General features: G+C 60.6%; 1 protein-coding gene across 6 annotated transcripts in view; it reads left to right on the top strand.

The window, feature by feature from the left end:
- KIAA0513 (KIAA0513 ortholog) overlaps nt 1-12727 on the top strand; it is a 57939-nt gene extending 45212 nt beyond the window's left edge. For 2 of the 6 annotated variants that reach the window (XM_047078865.1, XM_047078866.1), the window contains exons 5-13: nt 464-534; nt 1979-2186; nt 2966-3006; nt 3339-3417; nt 5157-5234; nt 6389-6418; nt 9410-9490; nt 9935-10029; nt 11103-12727. In XM_047078865.1, the coding sequence (XP_046934821.1) occupies nt 464-534; nt 1979-2186; nt 2966-3006; nt 3339-3417; nt 5157-5234; nt 6389-6418; nt 9410-9490; nt 9935-10029; nt 11103-11152 (733 nt within the window). In that variant the 3' untranslated portion in view covers nt 11153-12727. The other 4 variants (XR_006961928.1, XM_047078867.1, XM_047078868.1 and 1 more) reach the window with 4 other exon arrangements.
- Nucleotides 12728-19721: the final 6994 nt, after the last annotated feature.

Raw genomic sequence — 19721 nt, forward strand, 5'->3', positions numbered from 1 at the left:
CTTCAGTGTCTGTAACTTCAGTTCTGATGTAACCGAAAACCACGGACAGCATGGACCCTCTAACTCACTGCTGATTCCTGAGAACTAGGGGCTGGAGGGCCGCATGGCCTGGGGCCAGTGGTTTTGGCCTGAGACCCGAGGCCCGACTTCCAGTCCTGGCGCTGCTCCTGTGTGTAGGATTAAGCGTCCTGAGCCTTTCCTGTTCTGCCCCGAAGGGAGGGAGGCCAGGCTGAGGGAGAGGCCAGGAACGCCTTCCCGCCCAGGATCACAGCCGTCCCCAGCTGTGTGCCCGTGGGTAACTCACCTAATTGAGGATTATCTTTGTTGCCTCTCCATAGCATCTGGGGAGTGAAGTATTAATTTGGACGTGCTTACAAAACGTCGAGGTCTTGTTTCATGAACTTGCAGGGAGAAAACCGGGCACAACAGTTTTTTACTCAGTCAGCCTTTTTTCCCGTATCAGGTGCCACCAGATGGACGACTTCGGGCCTGCCAAGAACCTCATGACCATGTGCTTCACCTACTACCACATCGGTAAGGCCCAGGGACGCGGCGGCCGTGGGGACAAACGTGGAGACCCCAGACTTGTCAACCTGTAACGTGACAGCAAGTGAGGGTTTCCTCCCGATTAAAGACAAAGGCGTGAGGCTTCCAGAAAACAATAGCACCTGATGAGTGAGATTCCTAAAACAGGAGAAGACGCGGTCTGTGTCGTGGGTCATGAGGTTGACTATCCGTGGTAGGGAGGAGACCACCCAGCAGCTGGGAGGAGAGAGAATAAGTTCGTTTGGCGGGACGTTGCTATTCGGGAATAGCAGGATGTGAGGACATCAGTTTCGTGTTTTAGCAAGATGTGAGGTGGATGGCTGTTGAAGAGAGATGGGGGGAGCGGGCCAGGGTCTTAGGGAGGCAAGCGTCCCTGGGTGTGGGCTGGAGAGGCCCTCACGAAGAGTGTGGGTTCTTCTTCATCCCGAGATCTGACAGCTCTTCTGGCTCATTGCGCTGGAACTTTCTGGTAATCGGAGCTTGAGGCTCCCTGTGTGAAGTTCCTTGGGCATGACAGAGGGACTCGTTCAGGCCGCCGTAGGCAGAAGGCCACTTGGGGCCTGTGTGTGGACCAGAGCCGGGTCAGGGCAGCGCTAAGCCTGGCCTCCCTTCCCACCCCCCCAGGACACACGGGTCTGCTCTCGTGCTGTAACCCCACGTCCTCTGCAGCGTGGCTTCGCCCTCTCTCCGCCCCCAGCTGCCCATCCTCGCCATGCCTCGCTTCTGCTGGCGATAGCTGGTCAGGCGGCCTCAGCTCGAGGCCAGGCCAGCACTGGGCGGGCCCTCCATCCATGGGATCCCCTGGTCCAAACCGTGGCTCCTCCTTCTCAAAGAACAGCGGACGCGGCTCGTCTGAGTCACATCTGTGCACAGAGCAGCTTACATTAGTAGGGGACACTCAGCACCTTAGCCTGGGGGGGCACTTTGCCCCAAAGTGGGTATCTTTGACTGAGGTAGGGTCTTGATCTATAGGCGTGCCTTGACCTGAAGGGGGCAGCTTGACTCAGAGGAGACCCTTTGGCCTGTAGGGGGCGCCTTGACCTCGGGTAGACCCTCTGCCTGTAGGGGGCGCCTTGACCTGCAGGAGACCTATTGACCTGTAGGGGGCGCCTTGACCTCGGGTAGGCCCTCTGCCTGTAGGGGGCGCCGTGTCCTGCAGGAGACCCTTTGCTGCAGGGGGCCTTGGCCTATTTACCGTCGTCTCCCGGGAAGCCACGCTCCTGGTTCAGGCCCACCAGCTTCTTCGGGGCCACCTGCTCACCTGTTTCTTTTAGCCCCTGTGTGCCTGGCTGCCCTCTCGTACACAGTAGGCGTCACCCTCCGCCTTCCCGGGCGTCTGGGGGCCTTTGCGTGTCGCGGCCGCCGCCACAGAACGGCTCCTGCCACGCAGTGTGGTTCCATCCCTGCCCCCTCCCGCCTCTCCCCCCTCCAGGCAAGCCGCAGCTGCTGCCCCCCGAGTCCAAGGAGAAACCCGCGGGGAGCATCGACTCCTACCTCAAGTCCGCCAACAGCTGGCTAGCAGAGAAGAAGGACATCGCCGAGCGGCTGCTGAAGAACACGTCGGCCAAGACGGAGAACGTCAAGGGCTTCTTCGGGGGGCTGGAGACCAAGCTGAAGGGACCCCTGGTCAGGAAACCAGAGTAGGTGTCGCCGGGTGTGCGTCCCTCCGGGACCCACGGCAGAGGCCGCGTTTGGCCCGCCAGTGGCGGTGGCGGGGAGGCCCTGGCCTGGCAGGGGGGGGTCTGGTGACCTTGGGGGCCTGCCAGCCGCTCCCAGGAAGCGTGGCGGCCGGCCCCGTGTGAGTCCTCACCCCGACTTTCCTGTGCTTTGCAAATGCCATTGGGTTGGCTGCTGGGCAGGGGTGTCCCCTGGGGGTCGTGTTTTCTAGGACTGATGGGGAGCGTGGGGAAACTGCCCGCGGGCAGGAGCGGGATCACAAGCCCTCTGGTGAGGGTCAGTGGGCGGTGGAGAGACCACTGTCCCCCGGGACAGCTGTTCTCCCACAGGAGCTTGGGAGCCTTCTGGGTCGGGGCACTTGAGAACGGGGTGTCGAAGTGAAGACCTCCCAGGAAAGGGGGCACGTCAGCAAGAGAGTGCCCGGGTTCCCGGTGCCCGTCCACCCCCTGCAGCCCCCACTGTCCCCTCCGATGGCAGGTTTCCACCATGGCTTGGCTCCGTTCCTCGTCTGGTGCAGGCAGCTTTGGATTCAGAGAAAATGGGGCAAGGTAGCCTAAATGCCACATCTTAATTCTGGAAGATTGGCAATTGGTAAACGTAGCGTTGCTTTAATGACACTTTTTCAGAGACAGTCGCAGTAAATGTACCCATCGCTTACAAGACATAATCCGGGCTCAGCAGTGTAGAGCTGAGAAAATGTGCAGGGGGTCACTTTGTCACCGCTGTGGTGTCTCTCCCCCAGGGAGGAGGAGAGCAAGCCCAAGGAGAAGCCGCAGAAGACCGGTGAGTGCTCCCGGCGGGGGCCCGGGTGTGGCCACCACAGCACCCCTGGTCCTGTGACCCGGCCACTGGGCATTAGCAGCCCCACCGAGTGGCCCGTGAATATCTGGGCCCCTTCCCCCCCCCCCCCCCGGCAGCATATGATGCCGTGCGTGACCCCTGACTTCTCTCCACCCGGTCGGTCATTTCGTGTTGGACTTCTGGGGAAAACCTCTCTGGGGAGAGGACTCAGGAACCAAACTCCCTGTCCGGGAGGGTCCCCGAGGGGCTCGCCAACACGTGGCTGCAGCCAGAGCCATGGTCGGCCTTTCTCACCCCGGCCCCCCGCCCCGCAGTGACCGTGTGCAGCCCGGAGGAAGAGAGGAAGGGGGAAAAGATCTACCTGTACACGCACCTGAAGCAGCAGCCCATCTGGTAAGGCCGCAGCCCCGGCACCGTTGTCTCCCCCAGAAACCGCGGTCACTGCCCGCCAGGGGGGCCACAATCAAAAAGGCGAACAGCGGCAGGTGTCCGTGAGGCCATGGGGAGATCAGAACCCTCCTCTGGCGCCGGTGGGAATGTAAACCGGGCCGCCCGCCGTGTAGAACGGCCTGGCAGTTCCCCAAAGTGTTACGCGTCGAGTCACCCAGTGAGCGACGGTGTGCTCAGAACAAGCCAAGACGGGTCCTCAAGGCAAACCTTACGCACATGGGTGCGTGATAGCCGAAGGGTGGAGCGGGCCCAAATGTCCACACGTGGACACGCGAAATGCGACACGCGGTATTCAGCCACGTAAAGAGTCACTGACAGGTGACAGCGTGGGGGAACGGGAAAATAGCCCGGTGAAAAAGCCAGATGGAAGAGACCAGCTGGTGTTTGATGCCGTTCATAGGAGACGGTTCAGGTTAGGCACGTCCCCGGAGGCAGTGTAGGTGAGTAGGGGGAGGGGAGAGACTGCTAATGGGGACGGGGGTGCCGGACGGGGGGTGAGGAGTGTTCTGGAAGTAGATAGTGGTCATGGTGGCACAACTCCAAATACACTAGAAACTGTGAAACTGTCTGCTTTAAAAGACTGAGTTCACGGTATGTGAATTCTATCCCAGTAAAGCTATTTCCTCCGTACGTATAGAGACGAAAGTCGTCATTACAACGAGAGACCGGTGGTCAGGCGAAACCTTGCCCTCTGTCTTGCTCTGTTTGACCTCTCGTGCTGCTGTAGTCCCTCCGGAGCCTCCCCATCCCTGGGTTGTGTTCACTCACAAGCGGGCAGAGAGGCAGCACCTAGAGCCCTCGGGGTGTCCCACGCGCCCCTCCCTCGAAGACCGCCGTGTGGCCCCGGGAGAACTTGGCGCAGGAGCGTGGCCAGGTTCCGCGGAAGCAGGGAGAAGCTACCGGCCACGTCACACCTGTCCGGGGCTCTGTCGCGGGCCTTCTGGGCTGCGACTCGGCTGCTGCCTTATCACCTGCAGCGGGCTCGGCACCCCGTTCTAGAAGGGGCCAAGCGACAAAAATTTCAGGCTTTGCGGGCAAGTACTCAACTCCGCTGTTGCCGTGCAAAAGCCGCCACGGACAATGTGCCCGGGCACGGCTGTGTTCCAGTAGAACCTGACTGACACCAACAGGGGCAGTGGCCGGATTTGGCCCACACGCCCTACGCGTAGTTCTTTAAGGAGAACGTTTCTGACTCGTGTGTCCCTGGGAACGTGTCTGTTCTCTGCACGTGGCCTGTCGGTGCCGGGTTCCCATTTATGTTACTAGACCCTGGCCTAAGGCAGCAGGTGCCCCCAAATGCCCCGCTTCCTCTGGGAGGCCCAGCGCGGGTGGAGAAGCGGAAGACGGCCTTCGTCCGTGCCCCGCGGGTGGTAACTTCAGCTCTGACCCGATGGATGCAGGATTCACCCGCCCGGCCGCGGTCCTGCCCACACACCGCCCGCGTTACGCCTTTGTCCTGGGAGAGGGGTGCAGGTGCTGTCGTGACCCTTGGCCGGAAGCCAGGAGCGCCACCTCGGTTTGGGACAAAGGCGGATGCTCGTTTTTTTTCTTCTCTGCTCCGCGTCTGAGGCTCATCAGAAACTCCTACAGATGTGGGACGCTGCGTCCTTACCCCTCCCGTGTGCTGAGACCCGCCTCCCAGCCCTCCCCGGAGAGGACTTACGCACACCTCTGTCTCGCAGGCACACGCTGAGGTTCTGGAACGCGGCTTTCTTTGACGCTGTGCACTGTGAGAGGAGAAAACGGTCTCCCACCACCAGGTAGGGCAGCGCCTGGGCTCGCTTCGCCTTGGGGGAGAAGACCAGGGAGTGGCTTTATTTTCCGGTTTCTGAAGAGGAAAGCAGGATGGCTGAGTCCTTGGCGTCTGTGTCTCATTCGGCTCCTTCTGACCCCGGTGCCCTGCAAGCTGCCTGGAGGGTCCTGGGCACGCACAGCTTCGTGGGTGGGTTGCATGAGCGCTTACTGCCCTGGGCTCTGGCATGACTTGCCCTGACCCTCCTAAAAACCGCCTACTCCCCCAGAATGAAACCATCAGGACCCCCCAGGCTCCGCTCTGCCTGTCGCTGTCAGAAATCAGAATCTGAGCACGAACCGCGGCCACAGGACTGTGGGGCGCAGGGCTGGCCGCCCCCGCCACGGACTCTGCTCAGAGAGCTGATGTCTGCACCTCTGGTCTGCAGCCTGAACAGACCTCCCCAGCGTCCCCGAGGGTGGTCTTGCCACGTCAGGAGACCCCTTTTGTAAACCATTCCACGGAGGCACCGAGGCCGGAGGTCACTGCCTCTCTGGCCACAGCGAGCCAACATTGCCCACTGTGTGTGGCGGCTGGGCAGGAAAGTGCGGCGGAGCCCTCCCCGTCCCGCGTCCCCTTATTGGCCCCCTCCCCAGTCATGGGACCCTGAAGCCCCTGAACCTCTCTAACCGGGGGAGACCCCCCCCACCCCCAGTCACTCTCCCTGGCAGGAGGGAGCACGTGCGTGCCGTTTAAGACCGGTCCGCTAGCACCGGGGGGATCCCAAGTGCAGCCTTTCTTTTTGGGGGGCAGCTCACCTTGACGGGGCGGGGTGGCCTGCGGCGTGCTGCGGCTGCCTTTCCCGCGGGAGGCGGAGGGAGCACACCGAGCGGGGAGATGCTGGAACCATCCGGGAGATTCTAGAGAGAGAATTCCACGCTCTGCCAGGAAGCCAGGCTGCAGGAAATGCTTAGATGCTTGTAGGCGGACGGGGTCTCCTCTTGCCGCTTGTGTAGCTGTCGGGCCCCCAGCGGACGAACGGTCTCGAGTACCCCGTCTCTCTGCGTCTCTCTGTTTCTGCCTGTAATAACGCTCCCCTTTCGCTGTTCTCTTTTTTCCATCCACATATCTTGCATGACTTTGACATGTTCCTCTGTTTACCTGTTTCTGCTGCCGCTCCAGAGGGGATGCTGGAGAGGAGGAGAAGAAGAGGTGTGTGTCCACGTGACTTTGTTCATGTTAACAGGGCCGGGGTCCCCGCCAGGGCCGCCTCAGGGCGGGAGCTGCCCGCTAGCTGCCGCGGGGGGCGGAGCCCAGACTCGGGGGCACGCCCGGCCCTGGGACAGGCCGGCGACGGGTGGGAGGTCGCAGAGGACAGAGCACCAGGAAGAGGAAACAGATAGGGCACTCGAGACCCCAGAAGGCCCGGGGTCGGTTCAGAGAGTGAGCCGCGAGGTCCGATTCTGTGCGACTCCAGTCTTGCCCTGGCCACTCCGGCCCTTCCTAAGCCGCCCTCGAGCCCCCCGCCTTGACTTCACGCCGGGGAACCCGGTCCCGGCTCGAAGCCATGGATGGGTGCGGAGCGCCTGCCTCTCCGCGGCCAGGCGCCCAGGTGTGCAGGGGCCACAGGGAGGGAGGACAGCCGCCCCCTCCTTCCCGGCCACCGTGCGGCATGGAGTCTGTGTGTGCGTGTGTGTGTGGGGGGGGGGGGGGGGGGCGGTCCCTGCAGAGAAAGGCCTAGAACAGGGCTGCTTCCTTCGAGCCACAGTGGGGTCTGACTTTAATCGTTTGACCTTCGTATTTGTCAGAGATGTTTTGTAATATATTTTCAGAGTGAAAGGCCTGCCTCTTCAAACGACGGTTTCTGATACAATGATTGTTTCTTTGCTGGAAACTTCCCAAAGTGTGCTTCCTTTAATCAGTGATGTATTTTTAGTGCCCCATGAGGACAAAGCCCCCCGCACTCCCACAGTCTCTGTGGGTGGGGGCGCGACTAGCCACGGCCTCCCGAGGGCAAGGCTTCTTAGCACCGCGCCTGAGGCCCAGCAGGGCTGGAACATCCCGGCCACCTCCAGACTGGTCGGCACGGAGCCCACCAGGGGATGCCGGCCTCCGGGCCCCCTGGGGCCTCTCACCCAGAGCAGACGTGGTCGGACCCCACGCATCTAGGACCTGTCCCCCGCCCCCACCACACACACACACACACACACACACACGCCCCGGGCCTCGCCCGGACGAAGGGCGAGTGTTCCTTCGAGATCGGGGTGGGAGGGTGGGCTCTGGGTCCCTGGGCAACCTGCCACCTCCAGCATTCCATCTGCTTTCTGGTAAACTCGGCTGATGATACTCTGAGGCGGAAAAGCCTCCTTTTCCAAAGGTGTCTGTTGCTCACCTCCAAATTCCCACTGTGGCAGTTTAGACACACGCTCTGCCCTCCGTGTGCTGTGAGACCTCGACCAGCACTGGGTGTTGAACTCCGTTGTAAGGAATTGGTTTGATTGCGGGCGTCACCTGATGAGTGGATTGCTAATGACCTCCCACCTCGTTCTTCAGAGGTCCGATTAAATGTCCCACTTCTAGCCCTAGCCATGGCAAAAAGAATCACCTTTGCATCCAGGTCAGGAGGGTCAGAGCCCCTGAGTCATTCCTACATGGTGTGGGGTTGTGCACTGCACAGCCTGTGCAACTGTACACGGCAGGCCCGATGGTGGAATGGGGATTTGTGGGCCTGGACAATCCTAAGGGTAACCACTGGAGGGAAAGGGTGGGAAGGAGAACGGGATGGGATGAGCATATCATGCCTGGAAGCATATTCTGGGTTTCTTCATGGGCGTCCTGTCACCGCCACGAGGAGACGGGGAGTGACCCCCGCCCCTCACGGCTCTCGTGCCCCTGATGTCCTGTGGCCTCCCACTAAGCCGCAGCGGCAGGAGTGGCCCTGGGCCCGGCGGGTGGGGAGCAGCGAAGATTCGATGTTCTTGGTTCTTTTGCTCTTCCTCTGGCTTCTCCGTTGCCCCCACCCCTCACTCCCTCCCTCCGCCTCTTCTCTCCCTCGGCTTCTCTCTCTCTCCTAACCTTGGTCGAGTCAGACTCATCACCCAGAGCTTAAGTTTTAAGGGGAAAGGGGCTTAGACGCGCGTCTCCTCCACAGACGCATCTGCCCCTGCCGGCAGCCCGAGGGGCCGGGCACGGAGCGGTGCGTGCCGGGGCCGGACGGACCCCGGTCCCCTGGAGACAGGGGCGCCCCGCCAGGGGAGGGGGAGACGGCACACTGCAGAGAGCTGCTGGAGACGGCTCTCAGTCGCGACACAGGATTAATGCCGCCCAGAGAACCCCCTCCCCACCCCAGACGCGGCGCGGGCTGGTGTCTGTGCCCCCACACGGGACGGGCGGTTCCGTCCTCAGGCCTCCACGTCCGCAGCCACACGCACACCGCGTTACTCTCTCACTTGGTGCCGGAGGCCTAGCGCCTCTTCACGGTGGTCGTGGGGGGCGGTGTGCGGGGGCCCCCGACAGACCGGGCTCTTATCTGTGTGCTCTGCGGAGGGGCATGGAGCCCAAACCTTGGCCACGCGGAAGCCAGGGCGGGGAAAGGCAGCAGCGCCAAGACCCCGCCTAACAGGGCAGCGTGGCCTTCGGCGCGTCCAGCCTCCCCTGCTCCCCGGGCCTCCTGGCCACGGGAGGCTGTGCGGACCCCACCAAAGAGCCAGGGAGGCCTGGAGACGTGGCGCCAGCCTGCGAGCCTCCCCGATGGGTTCTGTACGCCCGCTCCCCCGGGGCGCCGGTAGGGCCCTGTCCCCTCTGCCCGTCTCTCTGCCTGTCAGATGGGCCCGGGACCTCCCATCCTTGAACCACGGACAAGGGTACGGGGGGGTGGTGTTCTCGTCTCCTAGAGAACGTTCTGGGCGAGCACGAAGCACACGTCACCTCTGGGTCAGTAGAAAGCGTGTGAGCTTTGGGGTCTCCTCGTCCCGGGAAGGACGAGGCGATTAAGTGTGTGTTTGGGCTCCCCAGGCAGCGTGTCAGAACCCGGGCAGGTGTTGCGCGAACGCAGAGCGAGCGGCTCTTTGGGGGACGGGGCTCCCTGTCCGCGTCAGGGAGGCCGCGCTCGGGCACCGGCAGCACCTGTAGACCAGGGCAGGGGGCGAGCGGCTGGGGATGCGACGGGGTCCTGAGACCCTCTCCTGTCACCTGTGCTTTCAGGGAGAAGTGGTGCCACATGACCCAGGAGGAGAGAAACGACAGCCTGCGCTTCAACGAGAACATCACCTTCGGGCAGCTGGGGTGAGGGCCCGGGACGGCCACCCCACCCGGGACCCCGGGGGGACCCTGACTTGAGTGGGGGCGGGCGGGGCTGAGCTGGGCTTCTCTCCTGCGGGAAGACCCGTCCTCGTGGTGCCCAGCTGCGGTGACAAGGGGCCCCCAGAGGAGACGCTTGGCAGAGGGGGTGCCGTCCCCAACGGCGTCACGCCTCCGTGACACCACATCGTCGTAGCTGCGTGTCCTCAAATGGCTCGAAAGCACACGACGAGTGACATCGAGGCTGGATTCCGGTTCCTAGTGAACGCACCTCCTAACCCCAGTCTCGCGGTGAGGGTGTCGGCTGGCCGGGGACGCCACCGCTGAGTCTCGCTTCTAGCACCTTCAGGGGGGCTGCGTGTCGGGCCCCGGCTCCCCCTCCTCCCCGGGGAACAGGAAGGGTGCTAGCTCACGGGTGTTTCCCCCCAGCACGTTCACTCACAACATGCTGGCGTTCGGACTGAACCAAAAGCTGTGCAGCGACTTCCTGAAGAAGCAGGCGGTGATCGGCAATCTGGACGAGGGTGAGCGGGGGCCGGAAGCGGGCGGGGGAGTCAGGTTTTAGGAACAAACGCTCTGCCTGCTGGGAGTTTCCCACCCCGCTCAAAGCATTGCCGCTGTTTCCATTCGAAACGTGCTAAACTGTCTGGCAGGTTCAGCGGTCCTGTTCTCCTGTCCATGCAGAGGCGTGGGACACTTGTCATTGCATAAGCAGGACTGGCCAGGGTGGGGTGTGGTGGGCTGGGGTCGGGGGGGGGGCTTACCAGCTCAGTGTTTACGAACAGCGCCAAAGACCAAGATGTAACCTGGCGCTCGGACTCTGAACTTGACCGTGGCCAAGCTCCGACCCTGAGTTGCCTCCCCTAAGCGGCCACCGTATGCCCGGTTTTGTTTCTTGAGCCACACTGCCATGAGAGGTATGGGGACAGGCGGAGAAGGCGGGGGCGGGCTTAGGGGGTCTCGAGGTTTCTCTAGAAGCTCTGACCTCTGTAACGAAAGAGGCTGCGTTACATGTCCGCTCCCCTAACCCACTAGTGCAGACAGCCTCTGTGGGTCCTCCCACCTGCTACCAAAACTTTCCCTCGTGGCCTTAAGTACTTACACGAATTTGGATTCACACGGTATTCTTCAAAACAAAAACAAAAACGAAAGCCCTCCATCCTGCACCAAATTAAAGGGGCCACAGAGGAGTGGCCTGAGGAGGCAGGAGAATGCCCGGTGCTTCTCTGGAACGTCCCGGAATGTTGTCATCAGCCCCACGGTGCTGGGCAAGCACACTGGCCCCTGCCCGCCAGGCAGCGCTGTGTGGTGGGTGGGACTCGGGCCTGGGTGCCCCGCTGCCGTTCGTCCAGCAGCACGGTGCCTTCCCCGGCCTCACGTCATCTCCACGAGGAGAGGCACCCGCTTTCCGAGAAGCCCCCTTCCAGGAGCCAGACGTGCGGCGTGCTGGCCGCCGAGCGCTCGGTGGCCCTGCCCGTCTCCAGAAGCCAGTGTTCGCCGTTCCTGGCGAGATCCTGCTTGGTCGATGAGGGGGGCGGGACCTCCCTGCCCGTGTCGACGTCTTTCTGCCGAGAATTAACGTTGTTTTCTTTTGCAGAGCAGTACAAGCTGCTGAGCGACCACATCGAGCAGATGACCGCTGAGTAGGCCACGGGAGGTCGCCCGAGGCACCCGCCCAGGAGGACTGAGGGTACCCGCCACTCTCCTGGGCCAGCGACTGGCTGTCACCCCACCCGATGACCCTGCATGACCTCAGCAGCACCCAGAGCCACTCCACGCTGCTCTAGAACTAGCAGTTAGAAGAATCTGGCTGCCCGACCTCCCCACCCACCCTCTGCCTTGAATGCTCCCCCCATCCACAGGCCAAAGCGTCCCTGGGGTTACATGGCTAAAACCAAGGTGACTGTCCGTACTCCTGAGTGTCAGGCCTGTGACATAGGACCAAGCGGACGAGCAGGAGAGAGAGAGAGGGTGGGGTGCACACGCGGATGCAGAGAAGGACCTCACGAGCTGGCCAGTGACCCCGGGCAGTCACTGGCGACCATCTGGGAGCCTTTTCTTCAGCGGTGGGACGGAGTAGGGGGTGCTCCCACAGTGGGGGGGCCGAGGGGGCCGTGGGTCTCTCAGGGCGGGCCAGGTGGGTCCGGGGCTCCCGCCGCCTCTCTGTCGGGTCCCCACCGTGTGACGGGAACTGGAGTCACAGGCAGCTCCGGGAGGAAAGAGACCCTTCCTGTTTTAGGGAGGGAGGGAGGGAGAGCCGCGCCAGGACCTTCTTCCCTGGCTGCGGGAGGCCCGGTCAGGGCTGTGGGCACCCTGGGGACCTCGCAGGCTCTGCGCGGCTGTGTTAGAGCCACACCAGCACGGACGTGTCTGCAGCGTGCCTGCTCGGCCCACGGCTTCCTTCTGAAGCAGAGAAGGTTCTGCCGCTCGCTCCCTGGGGGAAGCATGGGCTGTGTGTCCCGTGAAGAGACCCAGAAAAGAGAGGTTTCTCTGGCGGCCGCGAGACCACCACGCTCTCCGAAAGCAGACAAAGATGATGGAGAAATCTGTGCCAGCGTTACCGACAGCCGGGCAGAGGCGGCTTCTGGTGGCAGGTGTGAGGCTCCTTAGCTCGCACGCCGTGTGACCTCTTTCCTGCAGACTCTGCAGCCGCCCCCTCGTCTCCCATCTGGTGTCCGGGAACCACGGCTCTTCTCCCCGGGTTTGTGCCAGGCACAGCGGGGGAATGACTGACCCCTGCGAGGGCTGACCCGCGAGGGCTGACCCCTGATGGCAGGACTGACCCCTGATGGCAGGCGTCCCGCGAGGACTGACCCCTGATGGCAGGCGTCCGGCCTGCGGCTCCCCCGGCGTGAAAGTGGCCATCAGTGTGGATCCCTCTGCCTCCGCCCGCCCCTCTTGGGCACTGACCTTGAAGTGGGCCTGGCGGGCTCTCTCCTTTCCCCACGTCCTCCCCTCCTGTGTCCCCCCCCTCTACCTCCTCAACTCTCGGCCATTACCTTACGGTCTCCTCTCAAGCGCAGCAAACACATGCCTTGTAGTCACCCACCCGGCCAGTGCCGGAACGCTTTCCCTCGTGGGATGCCTCCTTGGAATGTTCCAGAGACGAGCACGCGTCGTCTGAGCTGTAGCACGCGCATCTTGGGGATGACGGGAGAGGCGATGGGAGGCTTGGTATGATCTGAGCAACGTTGCCAGCCAAAGACCGGGTCCCGAAACTCAGTTCGTTTTTATGATGGCTTCGTGTGTGTGTGTGTGTGTGTGTGTGACAGCAGCCGGTCTGGCAGTGTCACCAAACAAAGCACAGCCCTGTTGCTGGGACAGGTCACACAGACTGGAGGTCCCCCCACCCCCCAGCCAGTGTTGGGCCCCAGGGCTGGTGCATGCCTCCACGGAATGCATTTCGAGAATTAAGGCCAAACAAATGGGTGTGTGGGCCCCTCCAGCGCCTGCTTCAGATGATGGGTCCCCTGCTGAGCCGCTCCACCACGCCCCCTGGACGTGCTGTGCTCCCCTCCCCATCTGCAGAATCAGGGCCGCACAGAGGGGTCTGTCCGAGGTCCCCCACAAGGCTCTCCCTTTAGCTGCCGTGTCGTTGGCTTTATCAGTCATCTCTTAGTAGTTGAAACGCGTTGCTTGATTCTAAGGTGCACAGAAGACTTATCCTTGTATATATGATTTTTTTTTTTGTAACAATTTTTTTTTTCAACGTTTATTTATTTTTGGCACAGAGAGAGACAGAGCATGAGTGGGGGAGGGGCAGAGAGAGGGAGACACAGAATCGGAAACAGGCTCCAGGCTCTGAGCCATCAGCCCAGAGCCCGATGCGGGGCTCGAACTCACGGACCGCGAGATCGTGGCCTGGCTGAAGTCGGCCGCTTCACCGACTGCGCCACCCAGGCGCCCCTATATAAGATTTTTGTGTAGAAGTTTGGTCTGATTTCTGGAGGCAGAAAAGTGGGTTCTGAGACTTCCCAGCGTGCTGGGGGGCGTGATGCGGAATATTCCCCCTGGGGTAGGGCCCATAGGACCATGCTGCCTCTGGAAGGAAATGCAGCTTTGACTGCTTTGGGCTTTTCCAAGCACTTTAGCTTCAGAAATGATCTTGAGGTCCCCCCGCCCACATAGGCCTCTTGAAATAGCCCTTGAAGGTGAAAGCAAGGGTTGCTTGGGTCCCCCCCCCCCCCCCCCCCCGCCAACCCTCCACTCCTTGTCCCTACGGGTCTGACCCCGGCATTGCTCAGACCCTGCCAGAGACCTGGGTCCTCCTCGGAGTGCATGATACCGTCTCCTGGTGGTAGCATTGCGCCCTCCGGTGCCTCTGGCCATCGTCACCTAGAAAGCAGGCCGGCAGGCCGCCCGCCCCACCGCGGTTTTCCTCTATCCCTGTAACGCGGTCTCTTCCCTCCGGGGCCCGGCCAGAGCAGACAGACGGGGGACGCTGTCAGAGGTCCCAGCGTGTGAAGAGGGCTCCCTCTGGCCTGCACACACGTGGACGCTTTGCTCTAAAAGCCCTAACAGCTCTTCTTGTAAACTCAGGAACCGTAGACTCCGTGCAGAAAGCATCAGATTATACCCAAGAAGAGAGTTTCCCGTCCCGGCGGGTAGTGGCATTTCAGATTTTCGCTGGCTGTCCTCAGGGGCGGGTGGGGAGGTGGGTGTGTGAGTCACAGTGAGCCAGGATGGCTCGTCCTCTCAAATAGGAAGGTCCCTGCTTGGAAAACAGGACGTTGTTCAGACGCAGCTTCGTACGTGTTTAGCTTTTAATTTTAGCAACATTGATAGACGTGTAAGAGGGGCCCCGTTACCGTTCAGATTGCGCCTGCTGTGTGTGTGCGTGTGTGTGTTTAACCAAAGGTAGGAGTATCAGACCCTGATAGTCTAAGTTATTTGTACAGTGAAATGGAGTCAGCTATGATTTTCTCATTGCCAAAAAAGGGGGGGGGGTTGCTAAGAAGCTCTTACGTTACCAAAAGGAGAACCGCAAAGGGTCCATTTCCTGAGTTCTCTACCCAGGTTAAAACCTAGGATATTCAGTTCAGCTGTCTCGCCCAGCTGGGGCTAGGCCAGAGACCCGGGGCGAGAGTCAGAGGACCGCCTCGCCTCTCCCTGCCCTCCTTTTTGGGAGTTGAAACCAGCGTGTCCCCTTACTTCTCCAAGGCCAGCTAGACAGTGAGTTCGTTACCGTGGAGAGAAGACCCAGCCTTGAGGTTTGCTCCTCCACGGACTGCGTTCGCTCGTCCCGCAGAGCGCCTGCCGTCGCAGGCTCTTGGTGCGACGAGGACAGCGTTCACACCGTGAACGGGTCTGTAAGCGGCTTCGTCTCACCGCGGTGACCGCAGCCTCAAGTCAAGGCCGCCAGCTGCGCGCCTGGCCTTCCTGCACGTCACAGCTTCCTAACTGGTTGGCTTTTATTTAGGGGGGATCTAGGTGGACTCGTGAGGCTAGATCAGCTTCATTACCAAATTACCTAAAACCGCAGACGCCTGGGCAGCCGCGGGGGTGGTGGTGGGGGTGGCGCGAGCCCTTTGCCCAGAACAGTGGGGAAGCTTGGGAAGGAGGGTCTGTGGCCCAGGGGGAGGAGGGCGGAGCGGAGGGCGCCCAGCCCCAGCCTCAGGAGGGGGTGGAGCCCCCCCACCCCCCACCCCCCGGCCAGCTCAGGCTGCTGTCTTCTCTCCCTGTTCCCAGTCATGGCCCAAGCTGCCAGGTGGGGGACCCTCCCACCCCCCAGCCTTGTAGTTCTCCTGAACCATTGTTCCCATGTCCCCGCTGCCCCCCCCCCCGACTGCCTGTAAATCATTTGTTCCTCAGGACCCTCGGGGATGAGTTTCACCAAAAGGGGAATTATATTGGCTAGAGGCGCCCCTAATGACCAACGTGTAGTGTCCAGACCTCGGGCAAAGCCACACAGGGCCACGTGTCCCATACATCCTTGTCGCCGTGTGGCTGGGAATAGGGATGTGTTGGTTCACCAAGTAGCAAATAGAGGAGTCATTTTCAGGGTGTCCCCGTTCAGTAAATACACTCGATGCTAAGAACGTTCTCCATGGCTGGCTCCTGCGGGGTGTCATCGGTCCCCTTGTCGTCCTCGGGCCCGAGAGTCACACTCCTTGGGGAGGATGGAAGCGCCTCGTGCTCTGTTTCCTGGGTGCTGGCCTGTGTTCCCCGAGTCGACCAGAGCTCGTACGTGGAACCCCACCGAGCTGTGTCCAAGGGACTCAAGTGTGCCCAGGATTCAAGTACGGCCGTGCTGTCATTGCAGGGCTCGTGGTTACTAATGGAAAGGGATAAGCCCGTCGCTTCTGGAAGACAGGATGGTCTGGGTTTGCCCCATCTTCCTGTAACTTCCACGCACAGGCCTGTCACAGGGTGTCTGCACAGTTGGGGTCTCTCAGCCTACAGAATCCAGGGCTTCAACAAGGCAGAGTCAGAGCAGAGCCCGTCGTAACCTGGAACCCTCCGGAACTGCACCTGAAGGGGTTGCACTTGAGCCAAAAGGGGCCGCCTATTAAATCCCCCTTGACCCACCGCTCAGTCCTAGAATTGGGGGACTGTCCCCGTTCCCTCCTGGGTCCTGGACATGTGCTCATGAAAGGAGACAGGAGAAGGCACTGCGGGCGCTGTTCCCACACGTCAGCTCTGACGGGGTGGGGACCTGATGTCCTCTGTGCTAGGGACCCACATTGGACAAGGCCTCCCGCAAGCCTGGGACTGTCACTTCTGCAGACGCCTTGAGAAAGACAAGCCAAACCTTTAATTATTAGGAGATGCTAGAAATTCACACAGTAGACTCACAACCCCTTAAAATACGTAAATGTGTTAGAACATGGTCAGTCTGCCGCCTTTGTTATAAACTGTGGCCTCCGCTGGGGCTTCCGGTGACGGTTTACATGTGTGCATCGTGTTTTCTCCTTTGGCCAGCGGGTCTCCGACCTGAACTTGCCGCCGCCACACCCAGACCTTGCCTTTCAGTCGCCCCAAAGTAGAGTTCAGTGCCGCGGGTGTTCTCGCTGATAGAGTTAACGCAATTCTGTGTCCCATTGGGTGATGTCCTACAAACAGTATTTTAAAGCTGAGGACGTTTCAAGGGTGAAGGTCTCAGAACAGTGCTAAAATCAAAACTGTTTCCTGTGAAGAAAAAAATATATGTCTCTATATTGCACCTCAGATTGTCAGAAGGTGGAAACGCAAATAAATTATCTTAAAAAAAAAAAAAAAAAAGCTGGTCTGCCTAATTTTTGTTTTCACGTATCCATGAGGACTCCTTACAGAATTGGCGATCTTTTCAGTGGCATGAGTGGCTTTTCGGAAGGAAACATTTTTTTCTGGGGTCAAATAGATGATTTCCTCGTTTACGCTGAGCACGAGCGGCTTGCCCAGATGCACGTACGTCCCACGGAAGCGCGGGAGGAGGAGCGTCCCTCTGAGGGACAGCCCATGCCTTGTCTGCGTGGGGGTCTGCTGGAGTGGCCCCCTGGACTGGACCTCAGCCCGTGCCTCCGGGATGCCTGGAACCCCTTCTAGCTGGAATCCCGATCTGGCTCTTCTGTGTAGGCTCTGGGTCTGGAGGGCTCGCTTGTCCAGCAAGAAAGCGGGACGCAGGATTAAAAATGCGAGAGAGGCTAATGTCCGGGAGGAGACAAGAGCCCCGAGTGAGGGTCCTTGCTCCGTTTTAATTAGGATCAAAAGGCTTGTAAGCGTGATGGGCGTGCATAGAGAGGCAATGAAATCGGGAACATTAACTCATGGGCGTGGGGCAAAGGGGGTTTTGAAGATGCGCCAGGTAAGGGGTTTGGGTTGGGTGGAAGGTTGCTTACAGCAGACGTGAGGCACCGCCTCTGTTTATCTAAACTGGCCCAGGGGACAGGAAAGACAGGGCATGCGACCTCAGGGTCAGCAAGGCACCTTTCTTTTGCTAATGAGCTCCTTCCTCTCGCACTGCAGCAGCAGCAGGCCAAGGGTGGGGTTCAGAGGCAAGTACGTGGAAGGGGAAGGACCCCGTTAGGTCAGCAGAGACCCAGAAGAGCATGGGGCAGGGTGGGGTGGCCCGGGGAAAGAGGCCAGGTCCGGTTCAACCTCCCCACCAACCGCTAAATCATTCTTTGAGCCTTGCTTTCTTCATCTATAAAATGGGAAGGAACCTATCAGCTCTCCTGGGTGGTCCTGTGAGAACCAAAGGTGATGTGCACGAGGCCGTCCTTCCCTTTGCTACCCCCAAGGGGGAACAAACCCAGGGAGAGGTGCCTCCGGAGGGCTCCCACCTGTTAAAGACAGAAACAAGACCAACCGTTCCCGTCGAAATTTTGTAGGATTAAATTTACAACGCATGCGCCAAAACTCACAAAACTAAATATACAATTTAAACAGTGAAGCTTGCGAATGGTGTTTCTGTGGGCTGTAGCCTCTCTCCCTCTGACCTCAGCGACGCATTTGAGGGAGAACCCCTCTGTATTCTGGATGGAGATGCCACCGAATTGATGAATCGTTTAAGGAAACCAAGTAGATGTTCAAATTTATCCGGTTGAATTTTGTGTTTAACAGAAGCCTCCCTGAGCCTCACCCCCCAGTGAGTGGCAGCGTCATCGGCATTGTTTTGGGATTTAGCCATTCTGAAAGGTGTGCAGTGCTAGGTCATTGAGGTTTTGGTTTGTAATTCCCTAACGATACATGGCTTGGAGCTATGTTTGTGTGACTAGTGATGATGTGTGTTCTCTGCTGAGGTGTCTGTTCAGACCTTTACCTGTTTTTAGTGGGGCTGGTTGTCTTATCGTTGAGTTACGAGGGTTCTTCATATATTTTGACTACAAACCCTTTGTTGATACGGGCTTTGTCAACATTTTCTCCCAGTCTTGCCTTCTGGGTCCCCGAACAAGGTCTTTCACGGAATGGAAAGCTTCATTTTGAAAAGTACACGTTACTGCTTTTTGTGCAGGGGTGGGTAGTCTTTTGGTGTCTTGTGGGAGACTCATCACCAAACCCAAGGTCATGTAGATTTTCTTCTGTGTTTATTCTAGAGTTTTTGTAGATTTGCATCTGAAATTCATCTGCGGACGGTTTTGAGTGCGTTTTGGTGTACGTAGTCATGTCTGCGGCTGCATTCATTTCATTCCGTGCAGTTTCCAACGAATTGTTCCTTAACGATCTTTGGCTAAGAGGCGGGATGGGTGGCTCCGTTCAGTGTGACTTTCAACGCGATAAGGTATCCAGCGGGCGCCCTGGCCGCCCTCGACCGGCGGCCGGACGACCCGCACTGCCCCCAAGGGCCGACAGGGGGCGGCCGCCGCAGCCCGCGCATGCGTGTTCCCGGCCCCGCCCCGTCTCCGCGTGCCTGCCGACCGAGCGAGCTGGGTCGCCTTCACGCCGGCCGGGGAGGCGCGTTTGGGACAGTGCGGGCCGCGTCCACGACCTCGAGCCCCAATGTGGAGGTGCCCCGGGGCTTCCTGGCTTCGTGTGTCGGGTGGATGCTGGCAGGAGCTGGGGAAGGAGGAGGCGAGGCCGCGAGAGGAGGAGGTGAGCGTGTGGGAGGAGGGGGTGAGGACGCGGGAGGAGGGGGAGTTGAAGACACAGCGGCGGCGGAGAGGTGAGGCTTGGAAGGACGCAGTGGGCCCGGGGGGCTCAGTAGTGGGCGGCGGGCGTGGGTGTCCGGCGTGGCTCTGGTGAGGGCGGCCGCCACGGGTGGCGCAGAGCTTGGCGGGTCCCCCCGGTGGCCTCCCCCTGCCGCCCGTGCCACCCCGCCCCAGGGGCCGCAGATGTGCGTGTGGTTGGGTGGCGGGAGCCTGTCGCCTCCGGCTCGTTGGTCTTTCCCCCTCTGCTTTGGCCGTGGGGGCAAACGCACGCGGCTGGGTTGTGTGTTCTTGGACTTGGATCGGGGCCGCCGTGAGTCTGGCCGACCTGGGGCAGCGTGGGTGCGGGCAGGAGGGACTCCTGCGCCCCCGAGCACCACGTGTGCGTCCTCGTCGGGTCTGGCAGTTTGCGGGGAGGCCCTCTGGCCCGCGTGGCTCAACTGAAAAGCCAGGGCTTCTGCTCGGACCCTGTGAGCTCTGGCTGCCGTGGCCCCCCCCCTCGGCCCCCCAAAGTCCCGCTGTCCCCAGGCAGCGGCTCCTCTCTGCCCGGGCGTGGACGAGGCTCCCACTCACCGGGTCAGTCCTTCTCTCCCACCCGGAAGCCGTGCGGCGCCTTCACCCCCTGCGGCACCTGCACCAGTGGCCCTGGCGAG

The sequence above is a fragment of the Lynx rufus genome, unplaced genomic scaffold, assembly GCF_022079265.1.
Source record: "Lynx rufus isolate CCGP_SWC_20201006 ecotype Redwood Valley unplaced genomic scaffold, mLynRuf1.p SCAF_16, whole genome shotgun sequence".
NCBI classification, from domain to species: domain Eukaryota; kingdom Metazoa; phylum Chordata; class Mammalia; order Carnivora; family Felidae; genus Lynx; species Lynx rufus.